This window comes from Ciconia boyciana, chromosome 20 (assembly GCF_034638445.1).
Source record: "Ciconia boyciana chromosome 20, ASM3463844v1, whole genome shotgun sequence".
Classification (NCBI taxonomy): Eukaryota; Metazoa; Chordata; class Aves; order Ciconiiformes; family Ciconiidae; genus Ciconia; species Ciconia boyciana.
The window spans coordinates 5,796,619-5,823,583 of record NC_132953.1 but is presented as its reverse complement, the minus strand read 5'-3'; the positions used below and the strand labels follow the sequence as shown (position 1 = coordinate 5,823,583).

Here is a 26,965-nt window from a genome sequence, read left to right as displayed (position 1 = left end):
TACATAGTGCCTGTGACAGCACTTTGTGTATAGTGTCACTGCTTTCCTACGCTAGTTACCCAGTTCCTTTCTTTGTGTAAGTCTAATGGAGCAGTACTGAAGAGAAATACTTTAAATCCAGAGATCAGTCAAGGCAAGCTGCAGAATCTTGAGGGGAAAGACTCAGTTCCAGGCCTAGAAAATCTATATGAGATTTTTTTTCCTTGAATGAATAGATAACAGATTCTTTCTTCAAAACTGAGGGGGGAAACTGTTTTTTGATTATTTTCTCCTGTTGAGTTCGGAAAATGAAAATCAGTGAAGTCAATTTTAGGGTTCTTCACAGGCCAACCTCTTGGAATCTTCGTGCTAAGCTTAAAATGCATTATTGGTATTTCTAAAAACCCAAACATGTCTCTGTAAAAGGCTTGTTCCTGAGAGAACAAAGCAGAAGTCACGCAAACTTGGATGAGTTTGGATGGTAGTTTAAAAACGTGGATTGCTTGTGTTTGTTGCCATTACACCTAATCGAAAATATTTGCTCCTTTTTTCCTCAATTTTCTTCCACGATGCTGGTCCCTGTGGAAGGCAGAGTAGCTAGCTCGCTGAGGGGCGGCTGTTCACAGGGCTGGGAACATTCCTTTTGATGTTGTCACGATGCTGCAAGTGCACATGTAGAGAAACAAGCAAAATGCAACTGGTTTTGTTGCTGCTGTGTTATAAAATGACCAAGTTCGCTCAAGAGGCAGCAGTTCCTAGTTATGTAGCTTTGTTTAAATGCTTATCTTGGCTAATTTTGGTCTTCTTGGTAAATAAAGAAGCTCATTTGGTAATAAAAATCACAGCGGTTTTGGCCTTTCTGTTAACTATTTGAGGTATCTTTACAAGTCAATTACTTGGGAAACGTTTTATAGAGGCTATGAGAATGAGTGGTTTGCACAACTTGCTTCTGCTGTGGGGAAATTTTTCTAATTGATAGTCAAGTTTGTTACATTACTGAAACACAGTGGGTCTGCTTCTTCTATGGCTGGATATTTTCAGGGGGTAACAGTCAAACTGTTTTCTATTACAGATGACTGAGAGAAGTGCATACTCTGACTTGTATGCTTGCTTAATGTGGCTTCCTCATAGGAGCTGACTGTTTTTATTAAGGTTTTAAACCCACTGTGTAATAAACAATTTCTGCTGAGGAAAAGATTTTGCTACCCATAGCTCAATTTAGCTGTGTCTGAGGAGCATATTTAGAACCTATTCATGCTGCATAGTGAAACTAGCTTTATTCAGGGGACAAACGTGTTGACTCAATTCATTGATATGGTTCATTGTACAACGTTCACAGGCTCCAAGGAAGCAGCAGTTGAGGCATCAGAATCAATTGGAAAAGTCAGTTGTCTGACCATCCATCTCCTTCTCTAGACCTCCTAATTCTTGGCAGCCTCCTCAAAATGGAGGGAAAATTTGGGTAGTTTTTTTCCATGTATTCTTGCAGAGGCTTTTTTAGGCATGTAATTCTTTTAATGGCAGACAGATTTTTCTGTTTGAGGCTTGATACACTGGGTGCCTTTCTCTTCACTGAAATCGAGTCTTTCTCAGTCAGCTCTTATTAGAGGCACTACTGTAAGTCAGATATAACTGGAGATGTCACTTAACTCGACAAGGTTGCTTTTTGCATATGCCCCGAATGGCAAAGTTAAATGCTAAAGCACTCTTTCAGAATAAATTATTTTGTTTACTATCAGCTTTTAAGTGTTTAAGGAAAGTAGGTATTTAAGTATGCGTTGTAGGGAACTAGTCGATTCCTCTTGAAGGTTTCACAAGATTTTGTGGAAATGATGTACTGCAAAAGGATGTTAGATTGTTCCTTTACCTTTTCCTATCTGCTTCCCTTAAGCTTTGCGTTCTGCAGCGCTACATTGTTTGATACCTGTAATACCCTTATACCTGGCCATGTCACTACTTTAGACCTCGTTCATGTGCTTGGTATTAAGCAGTCAGATAACATTAATTGTAGTGAACAACTTTAGGAAACTGTAGCTACATTTTGTACCAGCCTTCCTCTCAAGTTTGATGTAAATAACAGAAGCTAGAAGCTGTTAGCCAGCAAGACAGCGGTAAGACTATACCAGCTGCTAGTTCTTAGCTTGTAAACTTCATCTGATACTGGCCTTGCAACTCTAGAGTTTCAGCCCTTTTCATAACTGAAAGTGCATCACTAATTTTTCAAATTGCTGCTTTGCCATTATCTCTCCCTATCATTCTGTCAGTCTAGATAATGGAAAATTTTGCCTATGGTAGATGGTGAAGTGGCTTACTTTATCCTCCCCTATCACATAAACTTATTTTCATGAGCTTTTGGCACGTAAGCTCTATGTTCCTGTATGTTAAAGATCTATATTAAGTTCAGCTTGCATCCTGATTTGTTTGTGTACAGGTATAACAGCTGTATTGCTTGTGAGCTCTGAACAGGAATATTCTACTTGTTAGTTGTGCCTTAACTACATAATGCAAAAGTAAGTGCCTAAAATTATTTTATTGATGATCCAATAAATTCACTGTAGATGGAAAAAATTTGGGTTGATAAATTCAGGTTTGTAACTTTGAGAATATGTGATCTCGCTGCTAAAAAAAATAGAGAACATGTGGCTTGGAAGGAAGAAAAATTAGATGTTTAGTTGTATGCCAAGCAGAAGACAGGTTGAGGTCATCTAATAACCTTTTAATCTAATTACTAGTGTCACTGTGGATGTGTTGTTATTAAAAAAAAAAAAAAAAACAACAAACCAAACCCACAGGAAATTATTGTGAAGAAACTAATTTTGCTATGAGATTTGTCTAACAGAAGTTAGAAGCAAAGTTGATGCATAACTGGGGACCCAAGTTCTTGCGAGCTAAACTTTAACCCAGGCTCCTCTTACTGTATCTATTGTGCTACAGCTTATTTCTCATTCTTGCACAGAAAAATTCCTTTGCATTCTTTTTCTTGATGGTTGTCATTACCCACAAAAGCTACTGTTCCTCTTAGTTCTTGTATGTATTCAAGGAGGAAGAAAAGGAGATTCTTCTAGCACTGTTTACCTTCAAAACACTTTCAGCCTGGGAACACTTACTGGCATCAGCCATATCTGTAGCAGTGGAACTTCCTCTGTGGGCATATTTGTCCCAAATATATGGCTTGGTGTGAAAAGTCACTTCTGCAGCCAAAATCAGGGCAGCTAGACAGGTAAAGTTCTGCCTATGGGCACGTTCAGTTTGAAATGTGGCAGAAAGTATTAGACACGTATGCGGTAAGTTACATCTTTGCCATTTACAAAGTCCATATTGAATTTTCTTGAATTTTGTTTTTGAAAATGCACTTGAGGTGAAATGCAACCTCATGAAATATAATCATATGTATGTTGGGAGTTTTGTCAGTCCACATGCACTTCAGTCCATAAACTCGATTCTTTTGTGGTGGCTGGGCTCCCTATCTGGACTTCAGCAACAAATGCGATTTGAGAGTGAATGTTTCAGTGTGTTGTGTTTGTAAGTAACACTGCACTGTGTTTAAGTAACTGATCACTACTTGCTATTTTTAAGTTTTCAAAATGGTATTTTCTTCATTAACCATAGGTGGTGCGTTTGTGTCAGAACCCAAAACTGGCGTTGAAGAATAGCCCGCCCTATATCCTAGATCTGCTACCTGATACCTACCAGCATCTGCGAACCATCCTATCACGCTATGAGGGGAAGATGGAGACCCTAGGAGAAAACGAGTATTTCCGTGTGTTCATGGAGAACTTGATGAAGAAAACCAAGCAGACCATCAGCCTTTTCAAGGAAGGGAAAGAGCGGATGTATGAGGAGAACTCTCAACCTAGGTAATGGGGAGAAATGCTTTAAAACATTTATGATATAAATTTGCTTTAGTGAACAAGAGCTTGAACAAATGTCTGCTGGTTGATATGTTGTCTGTACATGAAAACAGGCTTTGAGGAGATGTAAGTAAGTGTAGAGTTTTAAGTAAACTATACTTGGGTATATTGAAGTCTGAGAGCAGAGTAAGTGTTCAGAGCCAGTATAGCCTTAGTTGTGTAGTTCAGGTATGCTAGGTTAATATAAACAATAAAGTCTGCTGTGAAAAGGTTTTGCAGTCCTTTGCATTCTCACATAGAGGATGCCTTGTGAGAGAGGATGATAAGGTTTGGAATGACGTTTCTGGCAATTTTAGGAAACAGTAGAATATGTTACGTAGCAAAACAGTCATCCAGACTAAAACTTGTTGTGACTGGTCTTTAGGCTTTACAGAACTTTTCCTTTTTCTGGAAACAGCAACTGTCCAGTATTTCCGGAGGTGAGAAGAAAGTAACCTTGTTTTATGGGAGTAAAACATCTTACTAAAACCCCATAACTTTCATACATTGGAAACTTCATATTTAAGGTAAATCAGGGTGCCACACTTGTGAACTCTTCTCTCATTTTGTTCAGAAGGCATAGCTGAGAAGGGACATCTTCAAGGTGAACAGCACTTACTAGAAAGGATAGATGGAGGTAGAAACTGCAATTGTGTCTGAATATAAGGCTCTCTTGAACAAAATAGCATGAATTTGATGAGCACTGTACTGTACCTGAAAAGGTGCTGCTTCCCTTCATGCAGCTTTAAGGAAAGGAGAGCCGAGGTGATTTAAGAGTAGGATAAAGCTCTGGAAAAGTTTATTCTTTCTAAAGTTTTTTATCTATGTAGCATATTCTATAATACTGAACTCCAACAAAAGACTATGATAGTGGCTCCAGAAGGCATTGTTAATGCTGTTTTATTTTTCACAGACAGCGTTGAAGAATGAATTAAGAAATTTAAGTTTCTTTCTGGATTGTTGTTTAGCATAATTTCTTTGTGAGATAAGACTTACTCTTAAGAGTCTGTTTGAGACAGGGTTTGGGGAGTGTAAATATGGCATCTTCATGTGGTACACTTGCTTCTTTTAAAAGTTTAGTTATCTGTATGAGGCCTTCAGGAATTGGGTTCAAGGTAATGTGTAAACTCAAAAGTTAGATGTAACATTATCCACTTGTCCCCCCCTGGCCTTAGGAGACTGTGGTTAGTATAGGCACAATTGGCTTGTAGCAGGTGAGAAGTAGCTTTTGGGAGATGCTGCTAGCTGGAATTTTCAAAAAGTGTTGTAGAAGATAATGGATATAACACACATGGGGAGAAAAGAGTTCATTAGCCTGGTATGTTTTGCATATAAGATGATATTTAATGGAAAATTGCAATTTTTTTAGCCTTCACTCAGAACAAAATGAGCCACAGTATGTCAAGCACTTCTTACTGTGAATAAATTGATTAAACTGATTAAAATTAATCTCTGGGTCTTCTGCTAGAACTGGTCATTTTCTTATATCATCCTTTGAGATATTAACAACATGGATTATCATTCAAGACTGTGAGTGATTTTTACAGTGCAGTGGGTTGCTCTTAAAATATTTTAAGTAACTTTTATCTTGAAAATGGTTTTGCGTGTTGCTCCTGTGTAATAGAGTTGATGTTATTTTCTAGAACACTTACTATTGCCTCCAGAAATAGGCGAAAAGGGTATATGAAACCCTTTAGAATTTATCTGTGATATTTTTTTCTGGTTAACTGTGTGTGTATTATGATCTGTCCGTCATAAATATGGAACATCTGGTGAGTAAATGATAGATAGCTATGTGAATCATAAGTCCAACATCTCACCTCCAGTCCCTTGTTTTTTCAGAGAGAAGCAAAGAGAAATAATTCCAGAGAGTTAATCATCCTAGTCAAACTAATTGACAAAAGGGGGCGGGGGAAATCCAAATCGATAGATGTGAACTTCAGAAACAGGATTCCAGCAGAGGCTTGTTTTCTCACAGAGGTGATGGGGGTCTTTGTGGAATTGCTAATTGTACCATTTATGAATAAACAGCTTCCCAGGGAAGCAACTGTGGTGACACTTGTAAACATAAGCGTAAAAGCAGAATCACATCCCGGCTAGTCTCATTACATCTTCCTTTGATTTTCACTCAGCCCAGGAAACAGCAGTTACTGTTTTGTCATAAAGGGGAAATATCAGACACCCTTTTCCTGGTGCTGGTAATGAGCATGGTAACTTTCTCAATTCTCTTATTTGTCATAGAAAAGAAAGAGGTTAGTCAGTGCATGTGATTTGTATACCAGTTCAAGAGATACCTGCACAAAGAATGGCACTTTTGGTTCAGCTAGGGATTCTGTTAAATGCTGCACTTCCAGCATCAGACTTCGTGGTTGTGTGAGCTTTTGGAACCTGATCGCTTTAAGTGCTATTTGTTTTATCTGAAATTTAGTTAAATGAATTTTTACTATAAATGCACCTTTAGATTTAAAGGGTATATAATAATTTAAGGTGAATAAACTTAACATTTTCTCACCTTGTTAGGATTTGAAGAAAAATATTAATGTTTTCTTTTGTAAGAATTAATGAATTCATATATTCAAAGTGTGAAGGAAGCTTTCTGGAAAGCTTGTCAGCAGACTGTAAAGCAAGCAAATATAACCTGAATCTGGTATTCACTGGAAATGTACTCATGGCAGTGTGTGTGTATACATATGTATATATAAAAAAAATCTGTTTTGCTCTTGATCTCGTGCAAGTTTGCAGCTAATGTTAGTCTGCAGTGTTTTGAAAACATGCCTTCAAAATCCAATCTGTACTGTGTGTACTGAATTATCGTTTTGTCTTGACTTTTTCTGACTTTTTTCCTGTTGTCCTTGAAGCTTCTTTCTTCCTGTCTTCCAGATTTAGCATTCATTTTGTTTCCTGTTGTGTATGCTCTTATTGTCCTCCCCCAAATGTCTCCTGATATAGAGCAAATGCACTATTTTGACATTTGCATAACTAGCATGAAAGCTGTGCAGGTGTTTGCTACTAGCAAACAGACCAGTAATTAGAAATGACTGAAGTCTCTCTTAGATTGTAGGATCAGCATTGTCTTGATCACTTCAGCATCAACCCTCTGTTTTTACTATTTCTAAATTGCTCTTTGTGTATTTCCTCTCAAATATTTTCGAGATTCTCCAGCATGTTCCTCCAAGGTGGACTAAGGCAGAATTGGAGCACAGCTGCGGAAAGCACCATGTCTTGTAGCTGCTTGTGCTGCTTTGAGAGTTTGTAATAGCCGCAAGATGCGTGTCATCTAGCGTTGAGTGGTTTGGTACACTGTGTTGTGTATGTGTTCAGAGTAGGCTGTGTGGGAGTATAATACGGATGCTATTTGGTGTTTGCTGTAAGGCAGGCAGTTTAAAATCCAGTAATACAAAATAAGATTGCAGTTGCATATTGGACGTTTAAAGGTGTGTGTGTGTAAGGAGAACACACACATTGATGTATTCTCTGCCTTTCAAACTACGGTAGAGAAGCAGAGGTGCTGAGAACAGGGTTAGAAAAAGCTTGTGTAAACACTCGCTGTGCTTACTTACGGATGTGGGTGTTTGTTCCTTCAGTTTTAAACTAGTTGCAGCCTAGCTAGCTGTTAAAAGTGAGTGCAGCTCTCCTATGTCATACCTTAACCGTCAGCATGCTGAAAGCATCCTCCTGTTGTGGCTAACACCACAGTTAGCATGAAGTCCAATGCTATGAACACTCAATGGCTTCCTTTCTTTTCTTAGGACTGTAACGGCCGTTTTGCATCTCTAACACTGTGCATTTGATGTATAGTCATTCAGATGAAATTGTTACTCATTTGCATAAACTCATACTGCGATTTTTGTGAAGAGACCTCACTTATTTTGTTAGTAGACCTTTCAAGATGCTGTTTAAATTCTGCTTTAGCTCACTTCCATATCTGTTTAAAAATTAATGCTGTTGAGGGTGCTTTTAAAGCTATGTATGCACTTCCTGAGTAATAAGTACATGTGGTAACTTCTAGTTACTGTTTAAAGACTAAGTTTTAGCAAGTAGATCGGATTCAACCTGGTGACTTCTGAGTATGTGTGGTTTTTTTAGTGGAGATACTATATTGCTCCTCTGAGTTTTGACAGCTTAGGAGTTTATTTGGCTTGTCCTTGCTAATAGGTAGGTTGGTCTCCTAAAACAAATTACATATTTGGGGATCTGGTAAAATAAAATGGTAACATCTGCAGGCTTTGATATTGGAATCAAGTAGTATCTCAAGGGTTAATCGTTCTGGATATTTTGTGTAATGCTTGCAGTAAACTAAAGGTAAGTCATTCAAAAATTGGTTGGCTGTGCTGCAGTAATTAGCAGGTATTCTTGAGGCTATACATGTTTCCAAAGCTGTTGATTCCTCTTCTTTATAGGTCCACAATGCTTTCTAATGCAAAAGGCATTTTAAGACTTGCCACTTGAAGTTTTAAAAAGAAAACAAAAAACCCCACTTAAAGGTGAAGTTTGTAGCCTATATAGCTGAAACAGTGCAATAAAAGAAATTCTGTAGAGGGTACCTACCAGGTCTATATGCAAAGGAGAAAGGTACACCTGTTTAGCACAGAGTAGCTTGCTGTGCTGCTTACAGTGGTAAATATGTGACTTCTCTGACCCTGTAAATATTGTGAATTTCTTGAGTTTACTTTTTAACTAGTGGTAACAAAAACTGGTTAAACATACTTTTTTTTTTTTCCTGCAGTGTGATGGTTCCATTGATTGATAGTGCCATTAATGCTAATGCCACAACTACTCTAAACATGCTGAACTTGCCTAAGCTCTTGATTACAGTTTAATTTAGAGGCTCAGTGGTTATGTTGGAATATTTTTTGTTTCTATTGCAGAAAGCTTTTACTTCTCCAGACCTCTTACTTGCACAGAGGAGCTGTCATTTGTCAGCTTTCCCCACTACATAAATTACTCACTGCAGCAGCTTTTTTGCAGTTGTGTAAATAGATTATACTTCACATGGCAGGACATAAAAATAGCTTGCTGATCAGTAAACAGGGATAGGAATTGTCTTTTACTTGGGAAAGGATGAATTAGGCTGAAGAGTCGTTTTTCACCAATGAATCAAGTTTACTGCTTATGTTAAAACAGTCTATTGTGAGGGAAAATTCAGAAAATTTATTTTCTAAATAAAATCAGACCATTGCAAATGTTTCCACATGGGAATGCAGTTATGTAAGCTGGAGGGTGGGGGTTAGGTGAAAGGCTGAAGAGAAGTAATTACTCAGGATGTGAACTGGATGTTTAGAAAATAGCACAAGTTATTTTACTAGTTCAGCTTGCATACTATGGAAAACAAACTGTTAACAAAACTAACATATCTGTAGAGGAGAAAATGGGGTTAGGCAGGGAATATCATAAACCTTTTCCGTATAACATGGAGTTGCAAAAAAGGTTTGGGAAGCTAGTCCATATTTAACTGTTGTCTTTCTGACAATAGCCTTATGGGATGCTGGCTCAGCAGGATTTCATATTCTTCTCTAGCTTCAAATGTGAAGACTTACTAATTTACACAGGAAAAAGCTACCAATATTTAATGTCTACTGGAAGTGACCATGCATATCTCTAAAGGGAAGGAAATGCATGAAGAATGACTTGGGGGAAAAAATATTGGATTTTAAAGAGAAAAAAGTTGGAAAACACTTGTGCTAAGCCATGAACCAGAAAAGCCCTTGGGGGAGGAGGGGGGGATTAGTGCCCTAATCTCATATTTTAGAGTGCTTGCATATACTCCTGTCCAGTGAAAAAGAGAGAGGTAAAATGTGGAACTCAAATGGTGCATGGTGTGTGTGAGTCCTTCTGTCACTTCCTTCTAATACAGCTAAGACTTTTTTTTTTTAACAAAACCCACTAGTGTGAAGTCCACATCTGCATTTAAATTAGAACATCTTAAAGAAAAGAACAGGCTCCAAAGCTGCCCACAAGAAAGGTTTCCTTGCCAGACTCCAGCATATGAACACTAACTAACTGCTTATTACCCAAGAAGAAATTCATTATCATTTAAATGTTGTTGGAGAGAGGAATGTGAATTATTTCTTTTTAATTTGTCTTTAAATTGCTAGTTTAGGTGATAGTTGTGGAACTTAAGTAGCACTTAGCATAACTGGCATAAGCTTGCACTTATTTTAGTTTTCTTTCCATCAAAAATTGGACCACTGTCTTGAAAATCAATTTATGGGCAAATGTAAGCTTTCAGATTATTGCATAATAAGGAAGTAAGATTTTTATTCTTCTTTGCTCTCAGAGCCTATAAAGTTGTGGAGTTTTTTGGAAAACTAACTCTGTGGACTTGATGTTGTGGATGGAAGTGTAAGCGTGTTACTTAGTTTCTAGTAATTATCATTTGAAATGTGGATAGATTTCTCAATGCTGGCAAAAATGTGTTACTGCTACTTGGCAACGGTATCGAGTTTCTTGGGTACTTGGCTTGTGTATTAAGGGCCAAGGTGCCATGTTTTGGATTTCTGTTAATTTGAAGAAGTCTGCAGTTGTGGCCCTTTCAGCCAGAAAACAGATTGTGTTTTGGTGCGTGAAAGCTTTTCTGAACTATAAGATAGTGTTGAAAAAAAACTTGGCTTGCTAGAAGGTACTGGACAAAATTGGGCCAGCTGCTTCCCAACAGTTTGAAGGCAATACCTTCTGTGGTATTAGGTTGTGAACTTGCTGGCTTTACCCTGTTTCCGTCTCTGGAAGGTGGATCAGATGGCACTCGGTTACGTGCTGCCCACAGCTGGCGCAGGTAATGTGACTTGCTGACTGCCACCCACCTGTAGAAAGGACTGTAAAATTACTGTAGAGGATAAGTTGGTCATGGTAAGTGAGTATGGTGTGAAGGGGAAAAATGGAGATCTGTTTCCAGATTATTCAGCAGGACAGCTACAGCTGGGCAAGTACTACCATTAGCTGCAATCCTAGCATCTGAAGCTTGAAAAGCAAACATATGCCGGAGTTGTATGTTGTACTGGAGTATATATGTTGCAAAATATCTTGGGTTTAGTGTTTTGACAGGATGGGAGTTGGGAATGAAGCAATGGAGTTTACAGATCCTTCTGCCAAAGAATCCCCCAGTGGCATCATGATACCCAAGACAGTTTTGAGGCAGCTGAAGATCAAGTGTGAAACATGGTGTTTTCCTCAATTTGGAAACAGGGCTTTTGTGCTTTGTTTTTCCCTTTTAATTGTAGCAAGTAGCCCCTGAAATACAAATTTTGACTCCAGTGCAGAGAGCCCAAATATGAGTATAATGAGTAGTATTGTTCAGAACAGTAAGTTTTGCTGTGTAGTCCCTTGAATCTGGTAAAAGAATTAATCTGTTACCTAGGTGAGAGGTTATCCTTTGTTTTGTCAATCCTCTGAGTATATGTTGAGCTCTTTAAAGACCATTAATCATATCAAATGAATTATTCTCTTTAAAGTACTTTCTGTAATATTTAAATCCAGAAGAATAAGTGGATTTTTACCCTCTTAACATTGAAAGAAACTAGCTTGTTAAAAATATAACGCTAGCTTGTGCCTAGAATAGTAAGTCCATATCCTTCAAAGGTCAGTAGGTTGGTGCTTCTGGTCAGCACAGTGGACTGTGGTGTCCTTTCTGCTTCAGATTGGTCACATCTATTTGCGTAATGATACAAGTATGCCAAAATTTTCTGGTCATTTGCGTCCTGCAGTATATTTTTCATGACACTTTAAACTGATTGGCATGTTCTACTTACAGAACTCAAGGTATTTAAATATATATATGTGTGTGTGTGTGTGTGTTAGTTGAAAAGTGCCAGGATTCAGAAGACCGTAAGGAAACATGTATGTTTTGTGTAATATTTCTGTCCTGTAATATCTGAAGCACTGATAAAGGAATTAGCCTATAGAATTTCTTGCTTCTTTAAAGCTACAATTGATACTGTTTAAAAAAAAAAATTAGAATGGAAAGAAATACTGCATGCAGAGAATGCCTTTCACTAGTTAACTATTGCATTTTTGGCCGTAGACATAATTAATTGGTAAAAAAGGGGGAGGGAGGGATTAGAGGGGAAGCTTCACAGCAGTTGCAGCTGTTGTACACAGATTTGTTGCAGATATTAAACAGGGTAAGAATCTAATGCAGTGGTTGCAGTCATGTCTGATTCGGCTTTGTGGGGGCCAGCTCAGGTGCAATGTCTTATGAACGTGGCAGTTAAGCTTCCAGATGCAGTTAGATGTGTGTTCTGTGTGGGAGCTGACATCCTTAGCCAGGCATGCTGGCACCCGCAGCATCCACTGATGCAGACCAGCTCCTCCACAGAGGAGGCAATAGTGCTACCCTGCATTCAGGTTATTCAAGCCTGCTGTTGAGAGTATTTAATGGAACTGGGATTAGACCAAGAATGGACAGAAATATCTAGTCTTGTGGTTATGTGTTCCTGTTCCCATTTTGCTGTTTTAGTAAGTGAAGTCTTGAAGTTGCAGAATTAACCAGCTGGTTTTATAGCTCTACAAAGAATGAAACAGTGAAGCCTGTAGTTCTTTAAATGGAAAAGTATGTTTGGAGCCAAACCTCGTATTAAGAAGAGGTGATAAACATGTTATGTGTTTGTTTCCTTTTTCCTAAAGGGTGCTGGGACGAGCTAGTCTACAAAATCAATGGAACATTAGCTGATGCTGTACAATTCTATAGTACAAGCAATTAATTTGCTGATTCTAAAATGTCTGGTTTGCTGTTAGTCTGCTATATTAGTTGTCCTGTGGAAGTACTGTGAATGTTACAGAGCAGTGGCCCAGCATAACTTTGTAAGGTGACTTCTGTTGAGCCAGTAATAGTTAAATGGAATTTCATTCACTTCCTGTGTTGCAAGTTTTGTTGAAAGTAGTTCCTCTGTTTCTATTTTTAAAACTGATTACTGTGCGTAGAGGACTCTGAAGCTGTCTCAGAGTTATAAAAGACATCTTGGGATCACCTCAAGTGTTTCCACTTACTGCTTATATGCATAGGCTGGAGTTTTATGTTAAAATGAAGAGCATGCAGAAAACTTCTTCCTGGTGTGGTAGTAGGATAGAAGATACAGCTTTTTCTGGAACCAGGCGCAGCCACCTATCTGCTGAAATTGGATCTAACAGCTCATGTCTGGTGCATAGTTCGTAACATCTGAAAAGCATGGGTTATATGATAACCTCACACCTTTGTGGTTTCTGAAAGGTGCATTTTACTTGCTGGAGACTTGTTAAAAGAGCTGATTTTTTTTTTTAGCTCTTAAATCTTCAAAATATAAAATTGTAAGATGTAAAGTAGTTACAGGAAAAAATAATGTTTGGCTGTTTGCAGGACCCATGAACTGTGGTTTTGGTTTGGGGTTTTTTTTGTTGTTGTTCTGTTTTTTGGTGGTTTTTTTCTTTCTTAAGTACTAGAGCTTGCATTTACCTGTAGTGGATGCTAACCCTGTCACCTAAACATCATCTGGTGGTGTGTAATTCCAAAATAACCCCAGAAGTGAGAGGGTAGGAAACTTGTATTTCCTTAGTTACAATTTCTTGCAGTAGTACTTAGTAAGTGGATAGTATTCTGCAATAATGAGCACGAGATAAGGAATTAGAAATTCCCTAGCTGTAATTCTAGCTTCCAGCACTTTCTCTTTCTGTCCTTCAGCTGCCTCACCTGTAAAATGATGTAAAAAACCTTTTTTTTGTCTCAGAAAATTTAATATGATCTCATATTAAGAATGTCAAACTGCTGAAGGAAGCCTTACCCATCAATAGGGTTGTTGAGGTGTGATTTACAGAAAAGCAAGCATTAATTGCTCAACTATTGAAATAATTACGGTGTGCTGGCAGCTCTGCATGTCAAACTTATGTGGAGAGCCACTGGAGACGTAAGACTGCAATACCACAGAAGCCGACTGTGAGTTGTTTAAAATAAATACAAGTTTTCAGCAGTAGCAGTGAATAATAGTACAGTGATTGGAGTGTGCTTTCCCTCAGTTTAACTGAGCAATTGTCTTATTTCCAAGCCACCAATTTGTAGTTCTTTCACCAAATAAATGTAGAATTTTTGAATAAAGGAAGTGGTGCATCTAAGTTGTCCTGGGTGAACATGTTAATTCTGCAATTCTGTGAGGACAGAAGCAATTAGGAACTGCATCATCTGTTCTAGGAGCCTCTGACTTTCAGTCAATGAGTTTAGTGCTAACATGTCAGACACTCCCACATCCTCTGTAGTGCTTTTTCCCTTAATTTTCCATTAGAATAAATAGGTATACTTTTAAAAAAATGCTCTGTGGTCATTCCTCCAGTGTCCTGAGATTGCATTTCTTGTTGTGAGCTGCATTTTTGGGTCAAGCCTCTTTAAACAGCCAAGTTGACATGTAGAGAGAGCCTTCGCTTGAGTTTTGAATAGGATGGCTTTACAGTAACTTAGGTCCTCTGATTTGAATTATTTTTACCCTCTTGAATCTTCATTGTTGATGTGTAATTTTAGCCAGTTTTGATTTTATGAAATAGAGCACTTTCTCAAAAGTATGTTGTGATGAAGTCAGTTGAGTCATGTTCAGCTTAATTTTGTTTTGGGGCCAAGGTGGAGGTGTGGCTGTGTTTGTCTTAGCTTCCTGTGAAGAATCTTTGTTAAGCATAGCCTATTCTTAGAGAGGCTGAACGTTATTTGTGAAAACCCAGTGTTCACAAGTGTAACTGCAGTCAGCGGGAGCGCAAATACAAAAATCCCTTTGAAAGTTCGGTCATAAATAAGAAATATGCACAATAACTTCAGAGAAGTGAAGCATTTTGTAGTTGGTTGTCTTGTGTTACATCTCTTAATTCCTCTGTACAGCCGTGTTTGTAGCGTGCTTTCAACAGAACGAGCTTTACAGATCTGACATCATATTCATGTCAAATTATGACATGTGAGCACAATATTGTGACTAAATCATCCAGTGGAGCAGTCTCCTTGCTATGTGTGAGGAACAAAATTATACTGTGTCAGTTGGTTAGCTGTGAAGTTGTTGAGAAATATTGGAATAAAATGAAAAAATTCTAGCTGGCAGTGGCAGAAATGGTAGTACTATATTAACATTGCCTTGAGGTAAGAAAGGCATTTTAGTCATGAAGTGCATTAGGTGCTGTATGACTTTGTAACTTGAACTAATTTAACTAATCGTGCCGATGTAGCTGAAAGAGGCAGCGCTCTGACTAAAACCCTCCTCTGCCGTCAATGGTTTTGCAAGACTGAGCCTATACAGTGGAAAAACACTTTTGTCCAGCAAACAGGAAACTGGAAAAGAAAAATCTGCCCTAGGCCTGGGGGAGGCAACAGCACCAGAAAACCCAGCTGGGGCCCGGCCCGTGGAGGGGCTGCATGAAGAACTGTGGTGCAAATGGAAGTGCCTGCTCGACCTTTTGACTTCCGCTAAGATGTGTGGAGCAAAACCAGTCATGAAGCAGGAAGGAAGTAGCACAACCACAGCGGAGGGGGCACGGAGGAGGGAGGACGAAGGAACATGCCTGTTCAGCCTGCAGAGCTGCCGGCAGGCCTGGCCCGGCCCAGCCCGGCCTTGGGGAGCCAGCTGATTAATAAGCACTGGGTAACTGAAGAAACAGTCTTGCTACATGCTGGGTTTTGTTCCCCAAAATGGTTGTTTGAAACCTGCATCTTTAAAGCCTTGTCAGTGTCAAGGTGGCACAGTTTTACAGGCTAGTGTAATTGCACCTAAACAGGCTCTGGTGATGTTTCTGGGTCATTAAAGAAATGGTTCTCTGTTAACACAGTGTGTACGGAAGGAATAATGCCTCCATGCTAGAACTGCAGATGTTTCTTAGCAAAATACTTGGTTACTGTGTAGAGTGGAAAAATATTTGGCTTTCTGAGCTTTCACTTTTTACATATGATTCATATGGTTGATTCATTATCTAACAATAATAAGCTGAATACTGTGCATGTATGTGTGAAAGCACTCACAGGAACATGAAATCCTACCTAAACTGTAGCTGTTGCTCTGTCTCTGGACCTAACCACTGAGCAGAAACGTGCTGTAGTTTTTCGTTTGAAGCTGGTACAGGTGTTGCCTTCAGCTTGGTTGCAAACAGCGAGGAGAGCCAACTGATGTGGCCTGCGGTCCCTGGGTAACGGTTTCAAAAGTGCTTATATGACAGGTGTTTAGATTCCACTGACTGTCAATGGGATTTAGGTGCCTAAGTCAGTGATTCCCAAACTGCAGTTGGCATACCTCTAGTGCAACTCTCAGTAACAGTATTTGTGTTCATTACTGTGTTTAGCTAAAAGTTTGAAAGAGGGCCATCATAGTCTATAAGAAACATGGAAGATTGCTGGAGGTCTGTGGCCGAAAATGTTTGAGAATCTCTGGTCCAAGTCGCTTAAGTGTTCTTTGAAAATATTACCCTTTTTCTGGGAGAACTCTTGCTTCTGTTTAGGTGAAGCAATGGAGATGAGGACAGTTGCTGTTGTTACGAAAAATAAAATACAGTCATAATCACTAAACTTTGATATGCCAATAAAAAATGTTCACTGTAATTGCAAGCGTTTATTTGGTCTGTACTAATATACAAATGTGTAACTTGGCTTGTTAAAATAAAGGAGTGCACTCTTGAAAGAAAACGTTTGTCCTTTTAGCACAGGATTGGTAACTAGTTGTTGTATGTAAAACCTAGTTACTAACACATAATATTCTGCAATTTGCTGCTCTTTATGTTCACTTCCTGTGTTTTTTCCTGTTATTTACCTAAGAAACAGCTGAATATTCATTAAAAAAAAAACCTTAAGAATTGAAAATGTTCGGGTATTAGAAACTCTTTTGAAAACAGAGTCCCTCAATATGTGTTTGTGTGTGTAAAATCATTTGTTTATCTGTCCTTAAGCCTGAGGAAGTTTTTACTTCTCTTGCTGAAATGATGTGCTCAGCTGAGTGCAAGCACTTCCTGAAACTCAGCTAAGGGAGAAGGCAGAAGTGATAAGCAACTGAACACAGGAATGTACCTTGTCTTCTTGCAGTACTAGCTGTTGCTTTGTTTAAGCCATGCACTTGTTCACTTAGCTTCTTGTTCGAGGGTCAGAAATGCATTAGTGTGCTTGCCTGGTCATACCCAAATTTTCACACTGTGCTGGGCAGCAATAGGAGAGTGCATGCCTGAAATGACTTTCCGTCTGTCTACCAAGTATTGCATGCATTAGTTTCAAGCATACTTAGATATTTTTTTTCTTTCCACAAATAGGACATGATTTTTGAAGTGTTAAGAGTGCTAGGAAGTTGGTACTAGCTTGTGCCATATACCTAAACAGCTTTAGGTTTGCTAACTTTGTGGAAGTCACTTGGCATTAATGCATTGCTGCGAGATGCCACTTTACCTGCTAAGATTGAACACAAATATTGCACACTAGCCCTTCAAGGAAATGATTCAGAATTTAATTCTTACCAATTACTTCCATGTTAGTGTAACAAAATAATTAGCAGTTTTTGATCAAGCCTCCATTTTTATAAACTTAGTAAAAACAACTACCATCTTTTTTGTGTGAGTTGTAGATGGATTAAATGATTTATGATAGCATAGTGTTTGCTTTTTTTTTCCCCTTGCACTGCCATAAACTGTCATGTTTTCTGTCTATTTTATGGAAGTGAGGACTTTCAGAAGGCAGCTTGGGGAACAAGGTCCGCAGCAATTTTTCTAGTGTTTGTCAGCCGAAGACATTGCAGGGACGTGGTGGGAACCCACCCGCTGGAGGGAGGAAGGGATCTGGGATATGAGTTTACAGTTAAATCATCTCCTCTGTAGGATGAGCCAGTTGCTGTGCTTCAGAATCTGAGCCTTCCCCTGGTAAATGCAAAGTTGCTTATGTGCTACTGGAAAGAGGAATACGCAACTTTGAATTGCTTAACATGACACCAGCGTGGGGAGATGCACAAACAGATACTACTGCTAAGGTAACAGCCTGCTTTTGTAATGCAGCAGCTTCTTTGTGTATCCATACATCTAGGTCCTGAGCCATTGATCTTCGTAAATGTGATTGTGATCACGTAGGAAGCTGTTACTTTGCTGTTCTGATACAGCTTAGTTTTTCCTATGTTGAAGGAGAAGCTGCTGCCTGAGCACTCACACACCATTCAGGGAGTTGCACGCACACCACCCGAGACTTTAACTGCTAGGACCAGAGTCCCTTTGCAGCAGCAGCTCCGCGGAGCTGATGGGTGCCCCTTTTTGACTCCTTGCTCACACACACGCTCACTCTCGGGCGCTTCCTCTCCCCTCTGGCTTGACCCGAGGCTTCCCGAAGCAGAGTCTCCGATATGACGTATGCCGGACAAATTTATTGGTACAGTGGTGAAAACAGCTTGAGCTGGGTGCCTCTGGAGAGGGACCCAGAACAAAGAAATCCCTAGGCAATTATACCCTTACAATCTAAATTCCCCTCCCCTCAGGAGACAGTTCGGACCAATAGTAGTATCAACATCTGGGGTCTTCCCGTTCTTCACTGGGGCCTTTCCTTGTCTCTAGGCAGGCCGATTCCTCTCTTATCTCTAAGATCGCAGCTTCTGCTAAGGTTGAAGCCTCCTTATCTCTCTGGTTTGTACCGGTTTTGGGGGCCTTCCTTCATGTAGCCAAGTAAAAGTTCAGTGCATGGTCGGTGGATCTAGGTGAAAGTTCTTGTGGCCTAAGACTTCAGCAAGCCTTGATACTGATGTGAAAGTGACTACTACAACACCTACACACAGGATCCTGTATAGTTTAAGATGTGCTGAATAAACCTTCATAAAAGCAGAAGGTGAGGAATTACAGTAGCAATCCCAAGGTATAACAAAACTGCAAAAGCAAGTTGACTGGAAATGGCAAGGGGACTTTCTGATAGCCCATCTCTGTGGAGGCCAGTTAATTGGCAGAGAGTGGTGAACAACAAAGTTTTTCAGTCGGTATTAATAGAATCAAACAGCTAAATTGTATAGCTGCTTTAAACTACACGTGGTTTGAATGTGTAACGCATCCAGTAGAAAGCTGCTGAATGGAGTAGCCTACAGAAGACCGTCGGGGTGGTTTTACTTATGTTATTTTTCAGCACCTGGTGTTACCAGACATGTATGAAATGACAAAAACCAGAATCCCTTGCTGTATAGCTAGCACCTTCTATAAACACTTAGAGCAGCTTTCATTGCCAAGACACAAATTAAAATGTAGTTGAATAAATAAGGGTAAGAGAGGAGAACTACTGTCAAAGAAGATTTATAGTGTTGAGTCCTGTATACCTCCTAGTCTACCCAGACTGTATCATAGCATGGAGAAAGGGCTCATGTGGAGCTGGGTATATGGTAGAATATATATCAAGCAAAGTAGGTCACTTCCAATTGAGTTTAGACTCAATGAAAGCATGACATGGAGGTAGAAGACCTAAGCCCAAATGTCCAGGGAAATTTTTGCAGAAAGGCTGGAGGTCAGTTCCGCAATCAGGCAGATTAACAGGATAAGTACTTCAACTAGGAATAGCACGTCTGGAGCAAGTGGTATCTGAAAAATGTCCAAGATGAAGTAAATTGGAACCAATCCAACCAGAATACTAGAAATTGGTGAAAGGCTCAAACCTGGAGGGAGCTTAGTTTTCTGCCAAACACAGCTGTCTTCAGAGAGATGGCACACTACAATAGTAGCATACTTCGTGAGAGAGCTTGGAAAACAAGCCATTAAGAAAATACTATGTGACTGGGGATGCTTCTAGTCCCTCTCTGAATGGTTCAGTATTTTGCAGTCTGCAAAATAACTTGTTGCTCAGTGTCATAACTGAGTCTGTGCAATGCCTTGGTGGTTGATGCAGTCTTCTGACCAGCTCCAGTCCGTTGCAAGTAACTTAGAAATTGTCGTTTCCACATGATACTAGTTCCTTCTTTTACCTTCAAGCATGTGATGTGGGGGTGAAAAAAAGCCTCTGACCTAGAAATATCCCTTGTCTCTCTTCAGGAACTCCATTTTCCTAGCATCTGGAGAATGTAATGGAGTGGAGGAGAAAAGAGTCATCCTTTATTTGGATAAGGGAATGAGAGAAAGAGGTGCCAGTAGTGAAGAGCTTTTTTTTTTTCCATCTACAAGTAGAAGGTGACCTCTCTAGCATGTTAATAGTGCTGTAGTTTGACTTCTAAGTAGGAAGACTGTTACTTTGGTATTCCTGTAGTGCTACAGGCACTGATGCTTTGAGGTACCCAAGCTAGCTCTATTTCTGCATAGCACAGTTACAACATAGAGCTTACCTCCCTAACGTAGTCGCTAAGACTACAAGCAGGGAAGAAGCAGTCCTGGGCTGCAGTTTGTACTGCTGGGATTTGACGCCAATCCAATGCGAGGTTCTTGTGAAGCATGTAACCCAAAATGCTCCCAATGCTGCTGTGTCCTCTCTGCTAGGCAGTAGTCCTCCTGTCTTCTGTTTCTGGACATCTTTTGCACATTGACTAAATCCGAAGCAGAGAATATCTCTTCTCTTCTCCAGCTTTGCCTCTCCAGTTTAGAAAAGGGCATACCCTGATGGACTAGAGCACTTGTGGTATATGAATGTCATCAGGCAGAGAAGGGACTTGGGGTACCAACTTGTAATTGAAATTGGATAATTACTAAACACAATATAGTTGAGTGCCCTAACCATCAAGCTTTTTTATGTAAGTTATTACCATTTTAGAAAAAACCTGCAGGTGTTTTGACCTTCCCTTGTGAGCTGGGCCTGTTATTATCAGTTAGACATTCTCTGAGCAAATCTACTGTGTTGGGACCCTCTGGAGACTTGGAAAGACATTCAGCTTACATGATCCAAGGCAGTAGTAGTTTTATGTGCTCTCATAAGGAATTTTCAGACCCAAGAGCAAACGAGTCTGATAAGGTTTTGGCTCCAATTATGCTGTTACTTAATAGGTAAGGTGTGAATACTGGGTTTGGACATTTTCTGTGAATGCATTTCCTTATGGGGGGTTGCCTTGGAAGTAACCTGCCCACCTCAAAGAGGTTATGCAAAGTTAGTAATTGTGGAAAATGACTTGACAAACACAGACCTTGCTGATAAGTACCCTGTGATGGATGTGTTCTGAATGCTGCCTAAATACTTGAAAGGCGGTTCCAAGTAAGAGGAGTTTTCTAGGCTGGGATACTTCTTGAATTGCAATAGGTACTATTTCTGTTTTGTTCAGAGTGCTAAACCAAGTCTGTCTTTTCTAAAATAAATGTTTGGTTTTGTGGTCCTTTGTAGGCGTAACCTGACAAAGTTATCCCTGATATTCAGCCATATGCTGGCAGAACTCAAAGGTATTTTCCCAAGTGGCCTTTTCCAGGGAGACACGTTCCGGATCACCAAGGCAGATGCTGCAGAATTTTGGAGAAAGGCTTTTGGTGAAAAGTAAGTTTCTAACTATGCTTAAAAATAGAGATGTGGGAACAAATTGCTCACAGCACTGTGTATTTTTAAAAATTCTGTTTTTCCGGTTCAGAAGGGTCTTTGTCAGGTTAAAATGAATGATGGGAGAGACCTACCGGTCATTTGGTCCACTTTCTGGGGTGAGATACAGGATTGTTCTTACATTACATTTCGCAGTTCTTTGTCCTGTCTTGTTTTAAATGTGTCGAGTGATGGGTCTTTCCCCGCTTTCCCTAGGAGACTCTTGTATTTGTACAGAGTTTCCCTCTATTATTCAGATTAAATTTTCCTCTCCTTAATTTAATTCCTTAACTTGTAAGTAAGCTCCACAAACTATGCGAAATAATCTGCTTTCTTCTTCCAAAGGTTACCATGCCCCAATATTAGTTGTCCTTTATCTAAGCCATTATATTAAATTCTTTTCATCTTCCTTCCAATTAGTCTTTCCAATCACTCAGTCACCTTTCTTCTGACTTCTCTGAACTTTTGTCAGCTTGCATAATGGCTTTGTTAAGACAGAATGAAGGAGAAAGAGAAGTGCAATGTATATTTGTATGTAAACTGTTGAAATGTCAGTTTTCATTTTTTGTAGCTAATAAAACGCTGACTAAATGAACTGTAGAGGTGTCCACAGCAATGTTTGAGGATTAAAGTTAATGTCATTGGGTACTGCTTTCTAACTAAGGTAACTGAGGTACTTGACATAAAGAGTTCAATTAGTAGCTGTCAGAACAAAAAGCAATAATATATTTACTCATGAATAATGCAGTTGTCTGAAGCTAGGCATGTTCTTTCTATGTTTGTGTTCCACTTGATATTTTAAAAGAAGGAAAATATTCCTTTAAACAGGAGCCTCTGTTTTAGCTTCTGATTATCTTACTTTTCCAGTTAACCCCTCTTTAGAGAATTGTTTGCAGCTTTTTTTTTTTAAACTGTCTAGACCTCTACTAAAAGACTTGCTGTTAACTCCTTCTCTACCGGCTGCAACATTATGATATTCTCATCAAGTGATGGTGTTGTATACAGCCCAGGGTACATACAAGCATTGACATGATAGGACTGCAGAAAAAGGGAAAAGAGAAAGCAGAGCTGGATTTCAGATTCCAAAATTTTGCATATGCAGAGAAAATTGTCTAAAGTTCATTTGGCTGCTAATTTCCTGCAGTACCAAGAAATCCTGCACTTGCATAACATGAATAAATCTCTTGTGGCTACTTTTGATTTTCCTCTCTTCCATTATAATGAGGTGCATACTCACCAAAAAAAAAAGTATAAGGTATGTACATGGTGGTGGTCTTCAGAGATATCACATTTACAGATGGTTTGGTTTTCCCCAGGACTATCGTTCCTTGGAAAAGCTTCCGTCAGGCCTTGCATGAAGTGCATCCAATCAGTTCAGGGCTGGAAGCCATGGCCCTGAAGTCAACGATTGACTTGACATGCAATGACTACATTTCAGTATTTGAATTTGATATCTTCACACGACTTTTTCAGGTAAGAATTGAGTAACGTGAATCACTTGAAATGTGTCTCAGTGCTTCAGGTTAGACTCTTTTCCCAGGAAAAACTATATTGTACACACTAAAATGACATTATTTATGCTGTAAAGGATTTGGTCGTCTTGCCCTTCATCCCCTAAACAGCTTTAGTAATACTTAGGACCCTATATTGCAGTAAAAGTGTGTGATACTTCTGGCTGTAGAAGAAAAAATTGTCTAAATATATACTGCAACTGTAAGGCGCATTCAGTATCCTCCCATGAATCAGTTTTTCCCTTTCAAAGGTCAATTTTAGACTGAGGTTCTGACACAACTTCTGTAAGCCAGGAAATGCGAAGCTTAGTTTATCAGTCTGTCTTTCCTTGTCCCTTTCTTTCTTGTCAGATTTATTTTCCATGGGGGGGTTGTTCAGGATGAAGCACAAGCATGGAAATATGGGATTCCTAGCTTTTGAACTGACACAGTCAGGATATTGTGGACATCTCTGTGTTCTGTGCACGATAAATATCTATATTATTGAAGTGATATTAATAGTAAGTAAAATTCTAACCCACAGTCTTTAATAGTGCTAAACTCAAAAACACAGCTTCTGATGGTGCAACTGAGTATTTACAAGAACAAACATTTTCTTCTTTGGCTCTGACTTGCCTTTTCCCATGTGATAGGGTGGGTTGTAATTAAGATATGTCTAGATGAAAAATTCCCATGTTCAGTGTTGCAATGTAGCTGATCTCATTCAGTACTTTTTCCAACTATAGTACATAAAGAACAAGTTAAGAGTTGCTGCAGTTTCCAAGAGATGCAAAGTTCTTAGGGAGAGCTAATATCTTCTTTTAGACAAGTTGAGAAATTTGGAAAAATTGGATGAGATTTAGACACCTAAGCCCTTCTCAGGATTGAGAGCTTTCAAACTGTTTTTATTACTTTTTCTGCATCATTTTAAGGAATATTTAACATGTATGTGCTGGTTTATTTATTCAAATCTTAGACTAGCCAGTAATCCTTGCCACACCCAAGTGAGGTTAGGTGGTTAAGGAATAGTCAGAAGCATCTTACACGCAGTGAAACTGAGACAGAGGGGGAGATCACTTTCCTGAGGCCGTATAGGAAGTCGGTCTTGGAGATCAGACTAGTCATGGTTTCTGGTCCTGTGCATAATCTTATTAAACTCCTGTCTTTATCCCTGTTTCAGGAATGAGTCATTTTCTCTGCAGAAGCAGCACAAATTGGTAGCTATTCTTGAGCTGTCTTTTTGTGACCTCAGTGACTTCTTCTGTGGCATTTATTAAAGGAGTTTTGATTAAGGTCTGTCTTAGGTGATGTTTTTATCACTGACAAGAGAGAAACTCAAATGCTAAGGCTGCTGCTTGAGAATGTAGGGTTTAGTTCCTCTACTGGATTTATGGTGGGATAAGAAACCTGCTTCTTTAACTGAAGAACTGATCCTTTTGATTAAGGAATATTTTATGTGTTGATAACTTTTAGAAGTGCATGGTTAATGTAATTCTTTGTTGTTTCTATAGCCATGGTCCTCTTTGCTCAGGAACTGGAATAGCCTAGCGGTGACTCATCCTGGTTATATGGCATTCCTAACGTATGATGAGGTGAAAGCCCGACTTCAGAAATTCATTCACAAACCTGGCAGGTTAGTGCTTGGCAGCAGTGGCTTTTTTGATTTTCTTGCTAACATCGCTGATTACTGCGCTGACTGAGGAGATTCATTTTATTTTGTCTTTGTCCTCCTTCCTCAGAAATTTAAACTGAAAAACCCTAGCTTGCCCTGTATTTGGAGATTATCCTCCATGTGGTGACTTACCTCCTGCCCACCCCCACAGTTGTCATAACAGCTCCCTCAGTCATGAGCGGAACGCAGAGGCAGACACTGCCAGAGTGAGCCTAAGCAGTGGGCTGTTTAGGACCATGAATAAGGGAATGTATATATAGGTTCCATGACTTTCTGGTGTATATGCATAAAACGAGGAGAGCTGAGTGGATTGCAGCCCCCAGAAGCAGTGTGTACATTTGAAGCCAACTTCGGAGAGACAAGGCAGCTGACCAGTGTTTGCGCTGGCAGAAAGCATGATGGTAGGCAGAGTGGGCTGCAAGGTAATGCTGCAGGCTGGGCGGACTTCAGAGGCTGTGGGAGGTGACACATGCTTCTGGGGGGGCTGTGGACCTGAGCAGTGTTGGGCTACCCTACCTGGGTAGAACTTGGCCCAACGTAACAGGGTTAACAGATTTCTCTTTATGCAGGAAGGGCCAAGTGTTCATTTCTGGAGGTTGTTACTATACTGTTAGTTCTGTGCTGGTTTTAAAAATGGAAACCTTGTGTAGTCAGTTTGTTGGTTTTGTTGGTTGTTGGGTTTTTTAAAGTTAATTTGAAACAAATGATTTTAAGGATGCTAACTTTTCTTGCTCTGGATTCTGGGTTTAATTTCACCTGGAGGCCAGTGGTTGGATGCTTTTCTCACTTTGTATCAGATTGCAGGGTTCTCCTTTGATCTGCCTGGGGGTAAATTGAGGAAAGCTGGTGTAAATCATCAGGTCATTCCTACTAGTTTTTATTTGCTGTCTTGAGATAGCCAGACAAAGGCTGTCTGTTTGACATTTAATCTTTCCTGTCTCTTCCAGTCCAAACTGAAGTTTCTTTTCCTTTGTGTTTTTTTTAGTTATATTTTCCGATTGAGTTGTACACGACTCGGTCAGTGGGCCATTGGCTATGTCACTGCAGATGGGAACATTCTTCAGACAATCCCCCACAACAAACCTCTTTTTCAAGCACTGATTGATGGCTTCAGGGAAGGCTTGTAAGTAACTATCAAAATTAAATTTTTTGCCCTTTTTCACTGTGAGTTTGTTTTATAAATCTTAATTCTGTGGTGAGGTCTTAAAGTCAATTGAATGGTAAAACGTACCTTTTGGGTTCATCACACATTAACTACTTCACAGGAGAGGCAGCATGTTGCAGAGGTCAAGCAATCACTATTGACATAAGTGAGCCCCTTTTGGACATCTCTCAGCTCTTCCTTTTTATTTAGACCTTGATTCAGCAAAACAGTTCAATCATATGAACGGTCCCATTGATGTCAGTGGAATAATTCATATACGTAACTGTTTTGGCACTTGAGAATACTCAACTATCTTTTGCACTGGAGAGCTGTACTGTCCTTTGCAATAGCAGACGATAAGTGTGCATCATGTTTCCCTTGTCATAGATTATTTTCCAGTCAAGTCCTTAATTTGAGCCACCGCAACTGATATTATGGTGTTAGTTTTCTTACTCTGGATATTAGAGTTTCACTATAGGGTGATTTAAGAAGAGTAGTCTGGGACCATAACATCATGTTTAAAATAAGTTTCATAATGTTTAAAATAATTTAGTCTGGAGAAGTGGAGGCTGAGGGGAGGCTGAGCAGTAAGGTTGAAGTGGAGGCTGAGCAGTGGAGGCTGAGCAGTGAAGGCTGAGCGGTAAGGTCTCAGCCTCCACCGCTCTCTACAACTATCTGAAAGGAGGTTGTAGAGAGGTGGGGTCGGTCTCTTCCCCCAGCTAACTAGCGATAGGACAAGAGGAAGTGGCCTCAAGTTGCGCCAGGAGAGGTTTAGATTGGATATTAGGAAAAATTTCTTTACGGAAAGAGTTGTCAAGCATTGGAACAGGCTGCCCAGAGAGGTGGTAGAGTCTCCATCCCTGGAGGAGTTAAAAAAATATGTAGATGTGGCACTTCAGGACATGGTTTAGTAGGCATGGAGGTGTTGGGTTGACGGTTGGACTAGATAATCTTTTGATGATCTAGAAAAGACTAGGGGTCTTTTCCAACCTTAATGATTCTATGACTCTATGATAAAAATTGCTGCCAGGAAGAAAAACAACCTTCTTTTGATTTTTAAGAATGACATGTTTGGTTTTTGTCCAATAGTAAAATTCTTCCAAAACTTCTTTTGAATTCGGAATACCTTGAATTCCCACCCCTCGCTTCTCACCCTCATTCTTTCTTTCCTCCACTACCCCCAAAAGAAACCTTATATGTGTGTTCATATGTGTATGTGTGTGTGTACGTATATGTGTGTGTATATGCACATATATAGAGAGATATCTTTTTTTCCTCAACTGCTTACAGTTATTTATTTCCCGATGGCCGGAATCAGAATCCTGACTTGACTGGTTTGTGTGAGCCCACACCTCAGGACCACATTAAAGTTACACAGGTGAGCAA

General features: G+C 39.5%; 1 protein-coding gene across 1 annotated transcript in view; it reads left to right on the top strand.

The window, feature by feature from the left end:
• Positions 1-26,965, top strand: part of CBL (Cbl proto-oncogene) — a 46,403-nt gene that overhangs the window by 4,732 nt on the left and 14,706 nt on the right. The window contains exons 2-7 of the mRNA XM_072884455.1: positions 3,589-3,836; positions 21,088-21,234; positions 22,590-22,746; positions 24,275-24,396; positions 25,421-25,558; positions 26,870-26,957. Of these exons, the coding sequence (XP_072740556.1) occupies positions 3,589-3,836; positions 21,088-21,234; positions 22,590-22,746; positions 24,275-24,396; positions 25,421-25,558; positions 26,870-26,957 (900 nt within the window). The remainder of the gene's footprint in view (positions 1-3,588; positions 3,837-21,087; positions 21,235-22,589; positions 22,747-24,274; positions 24,397-25,420; positions 25,559-26,869; positions 26,958-26,965) is intronic.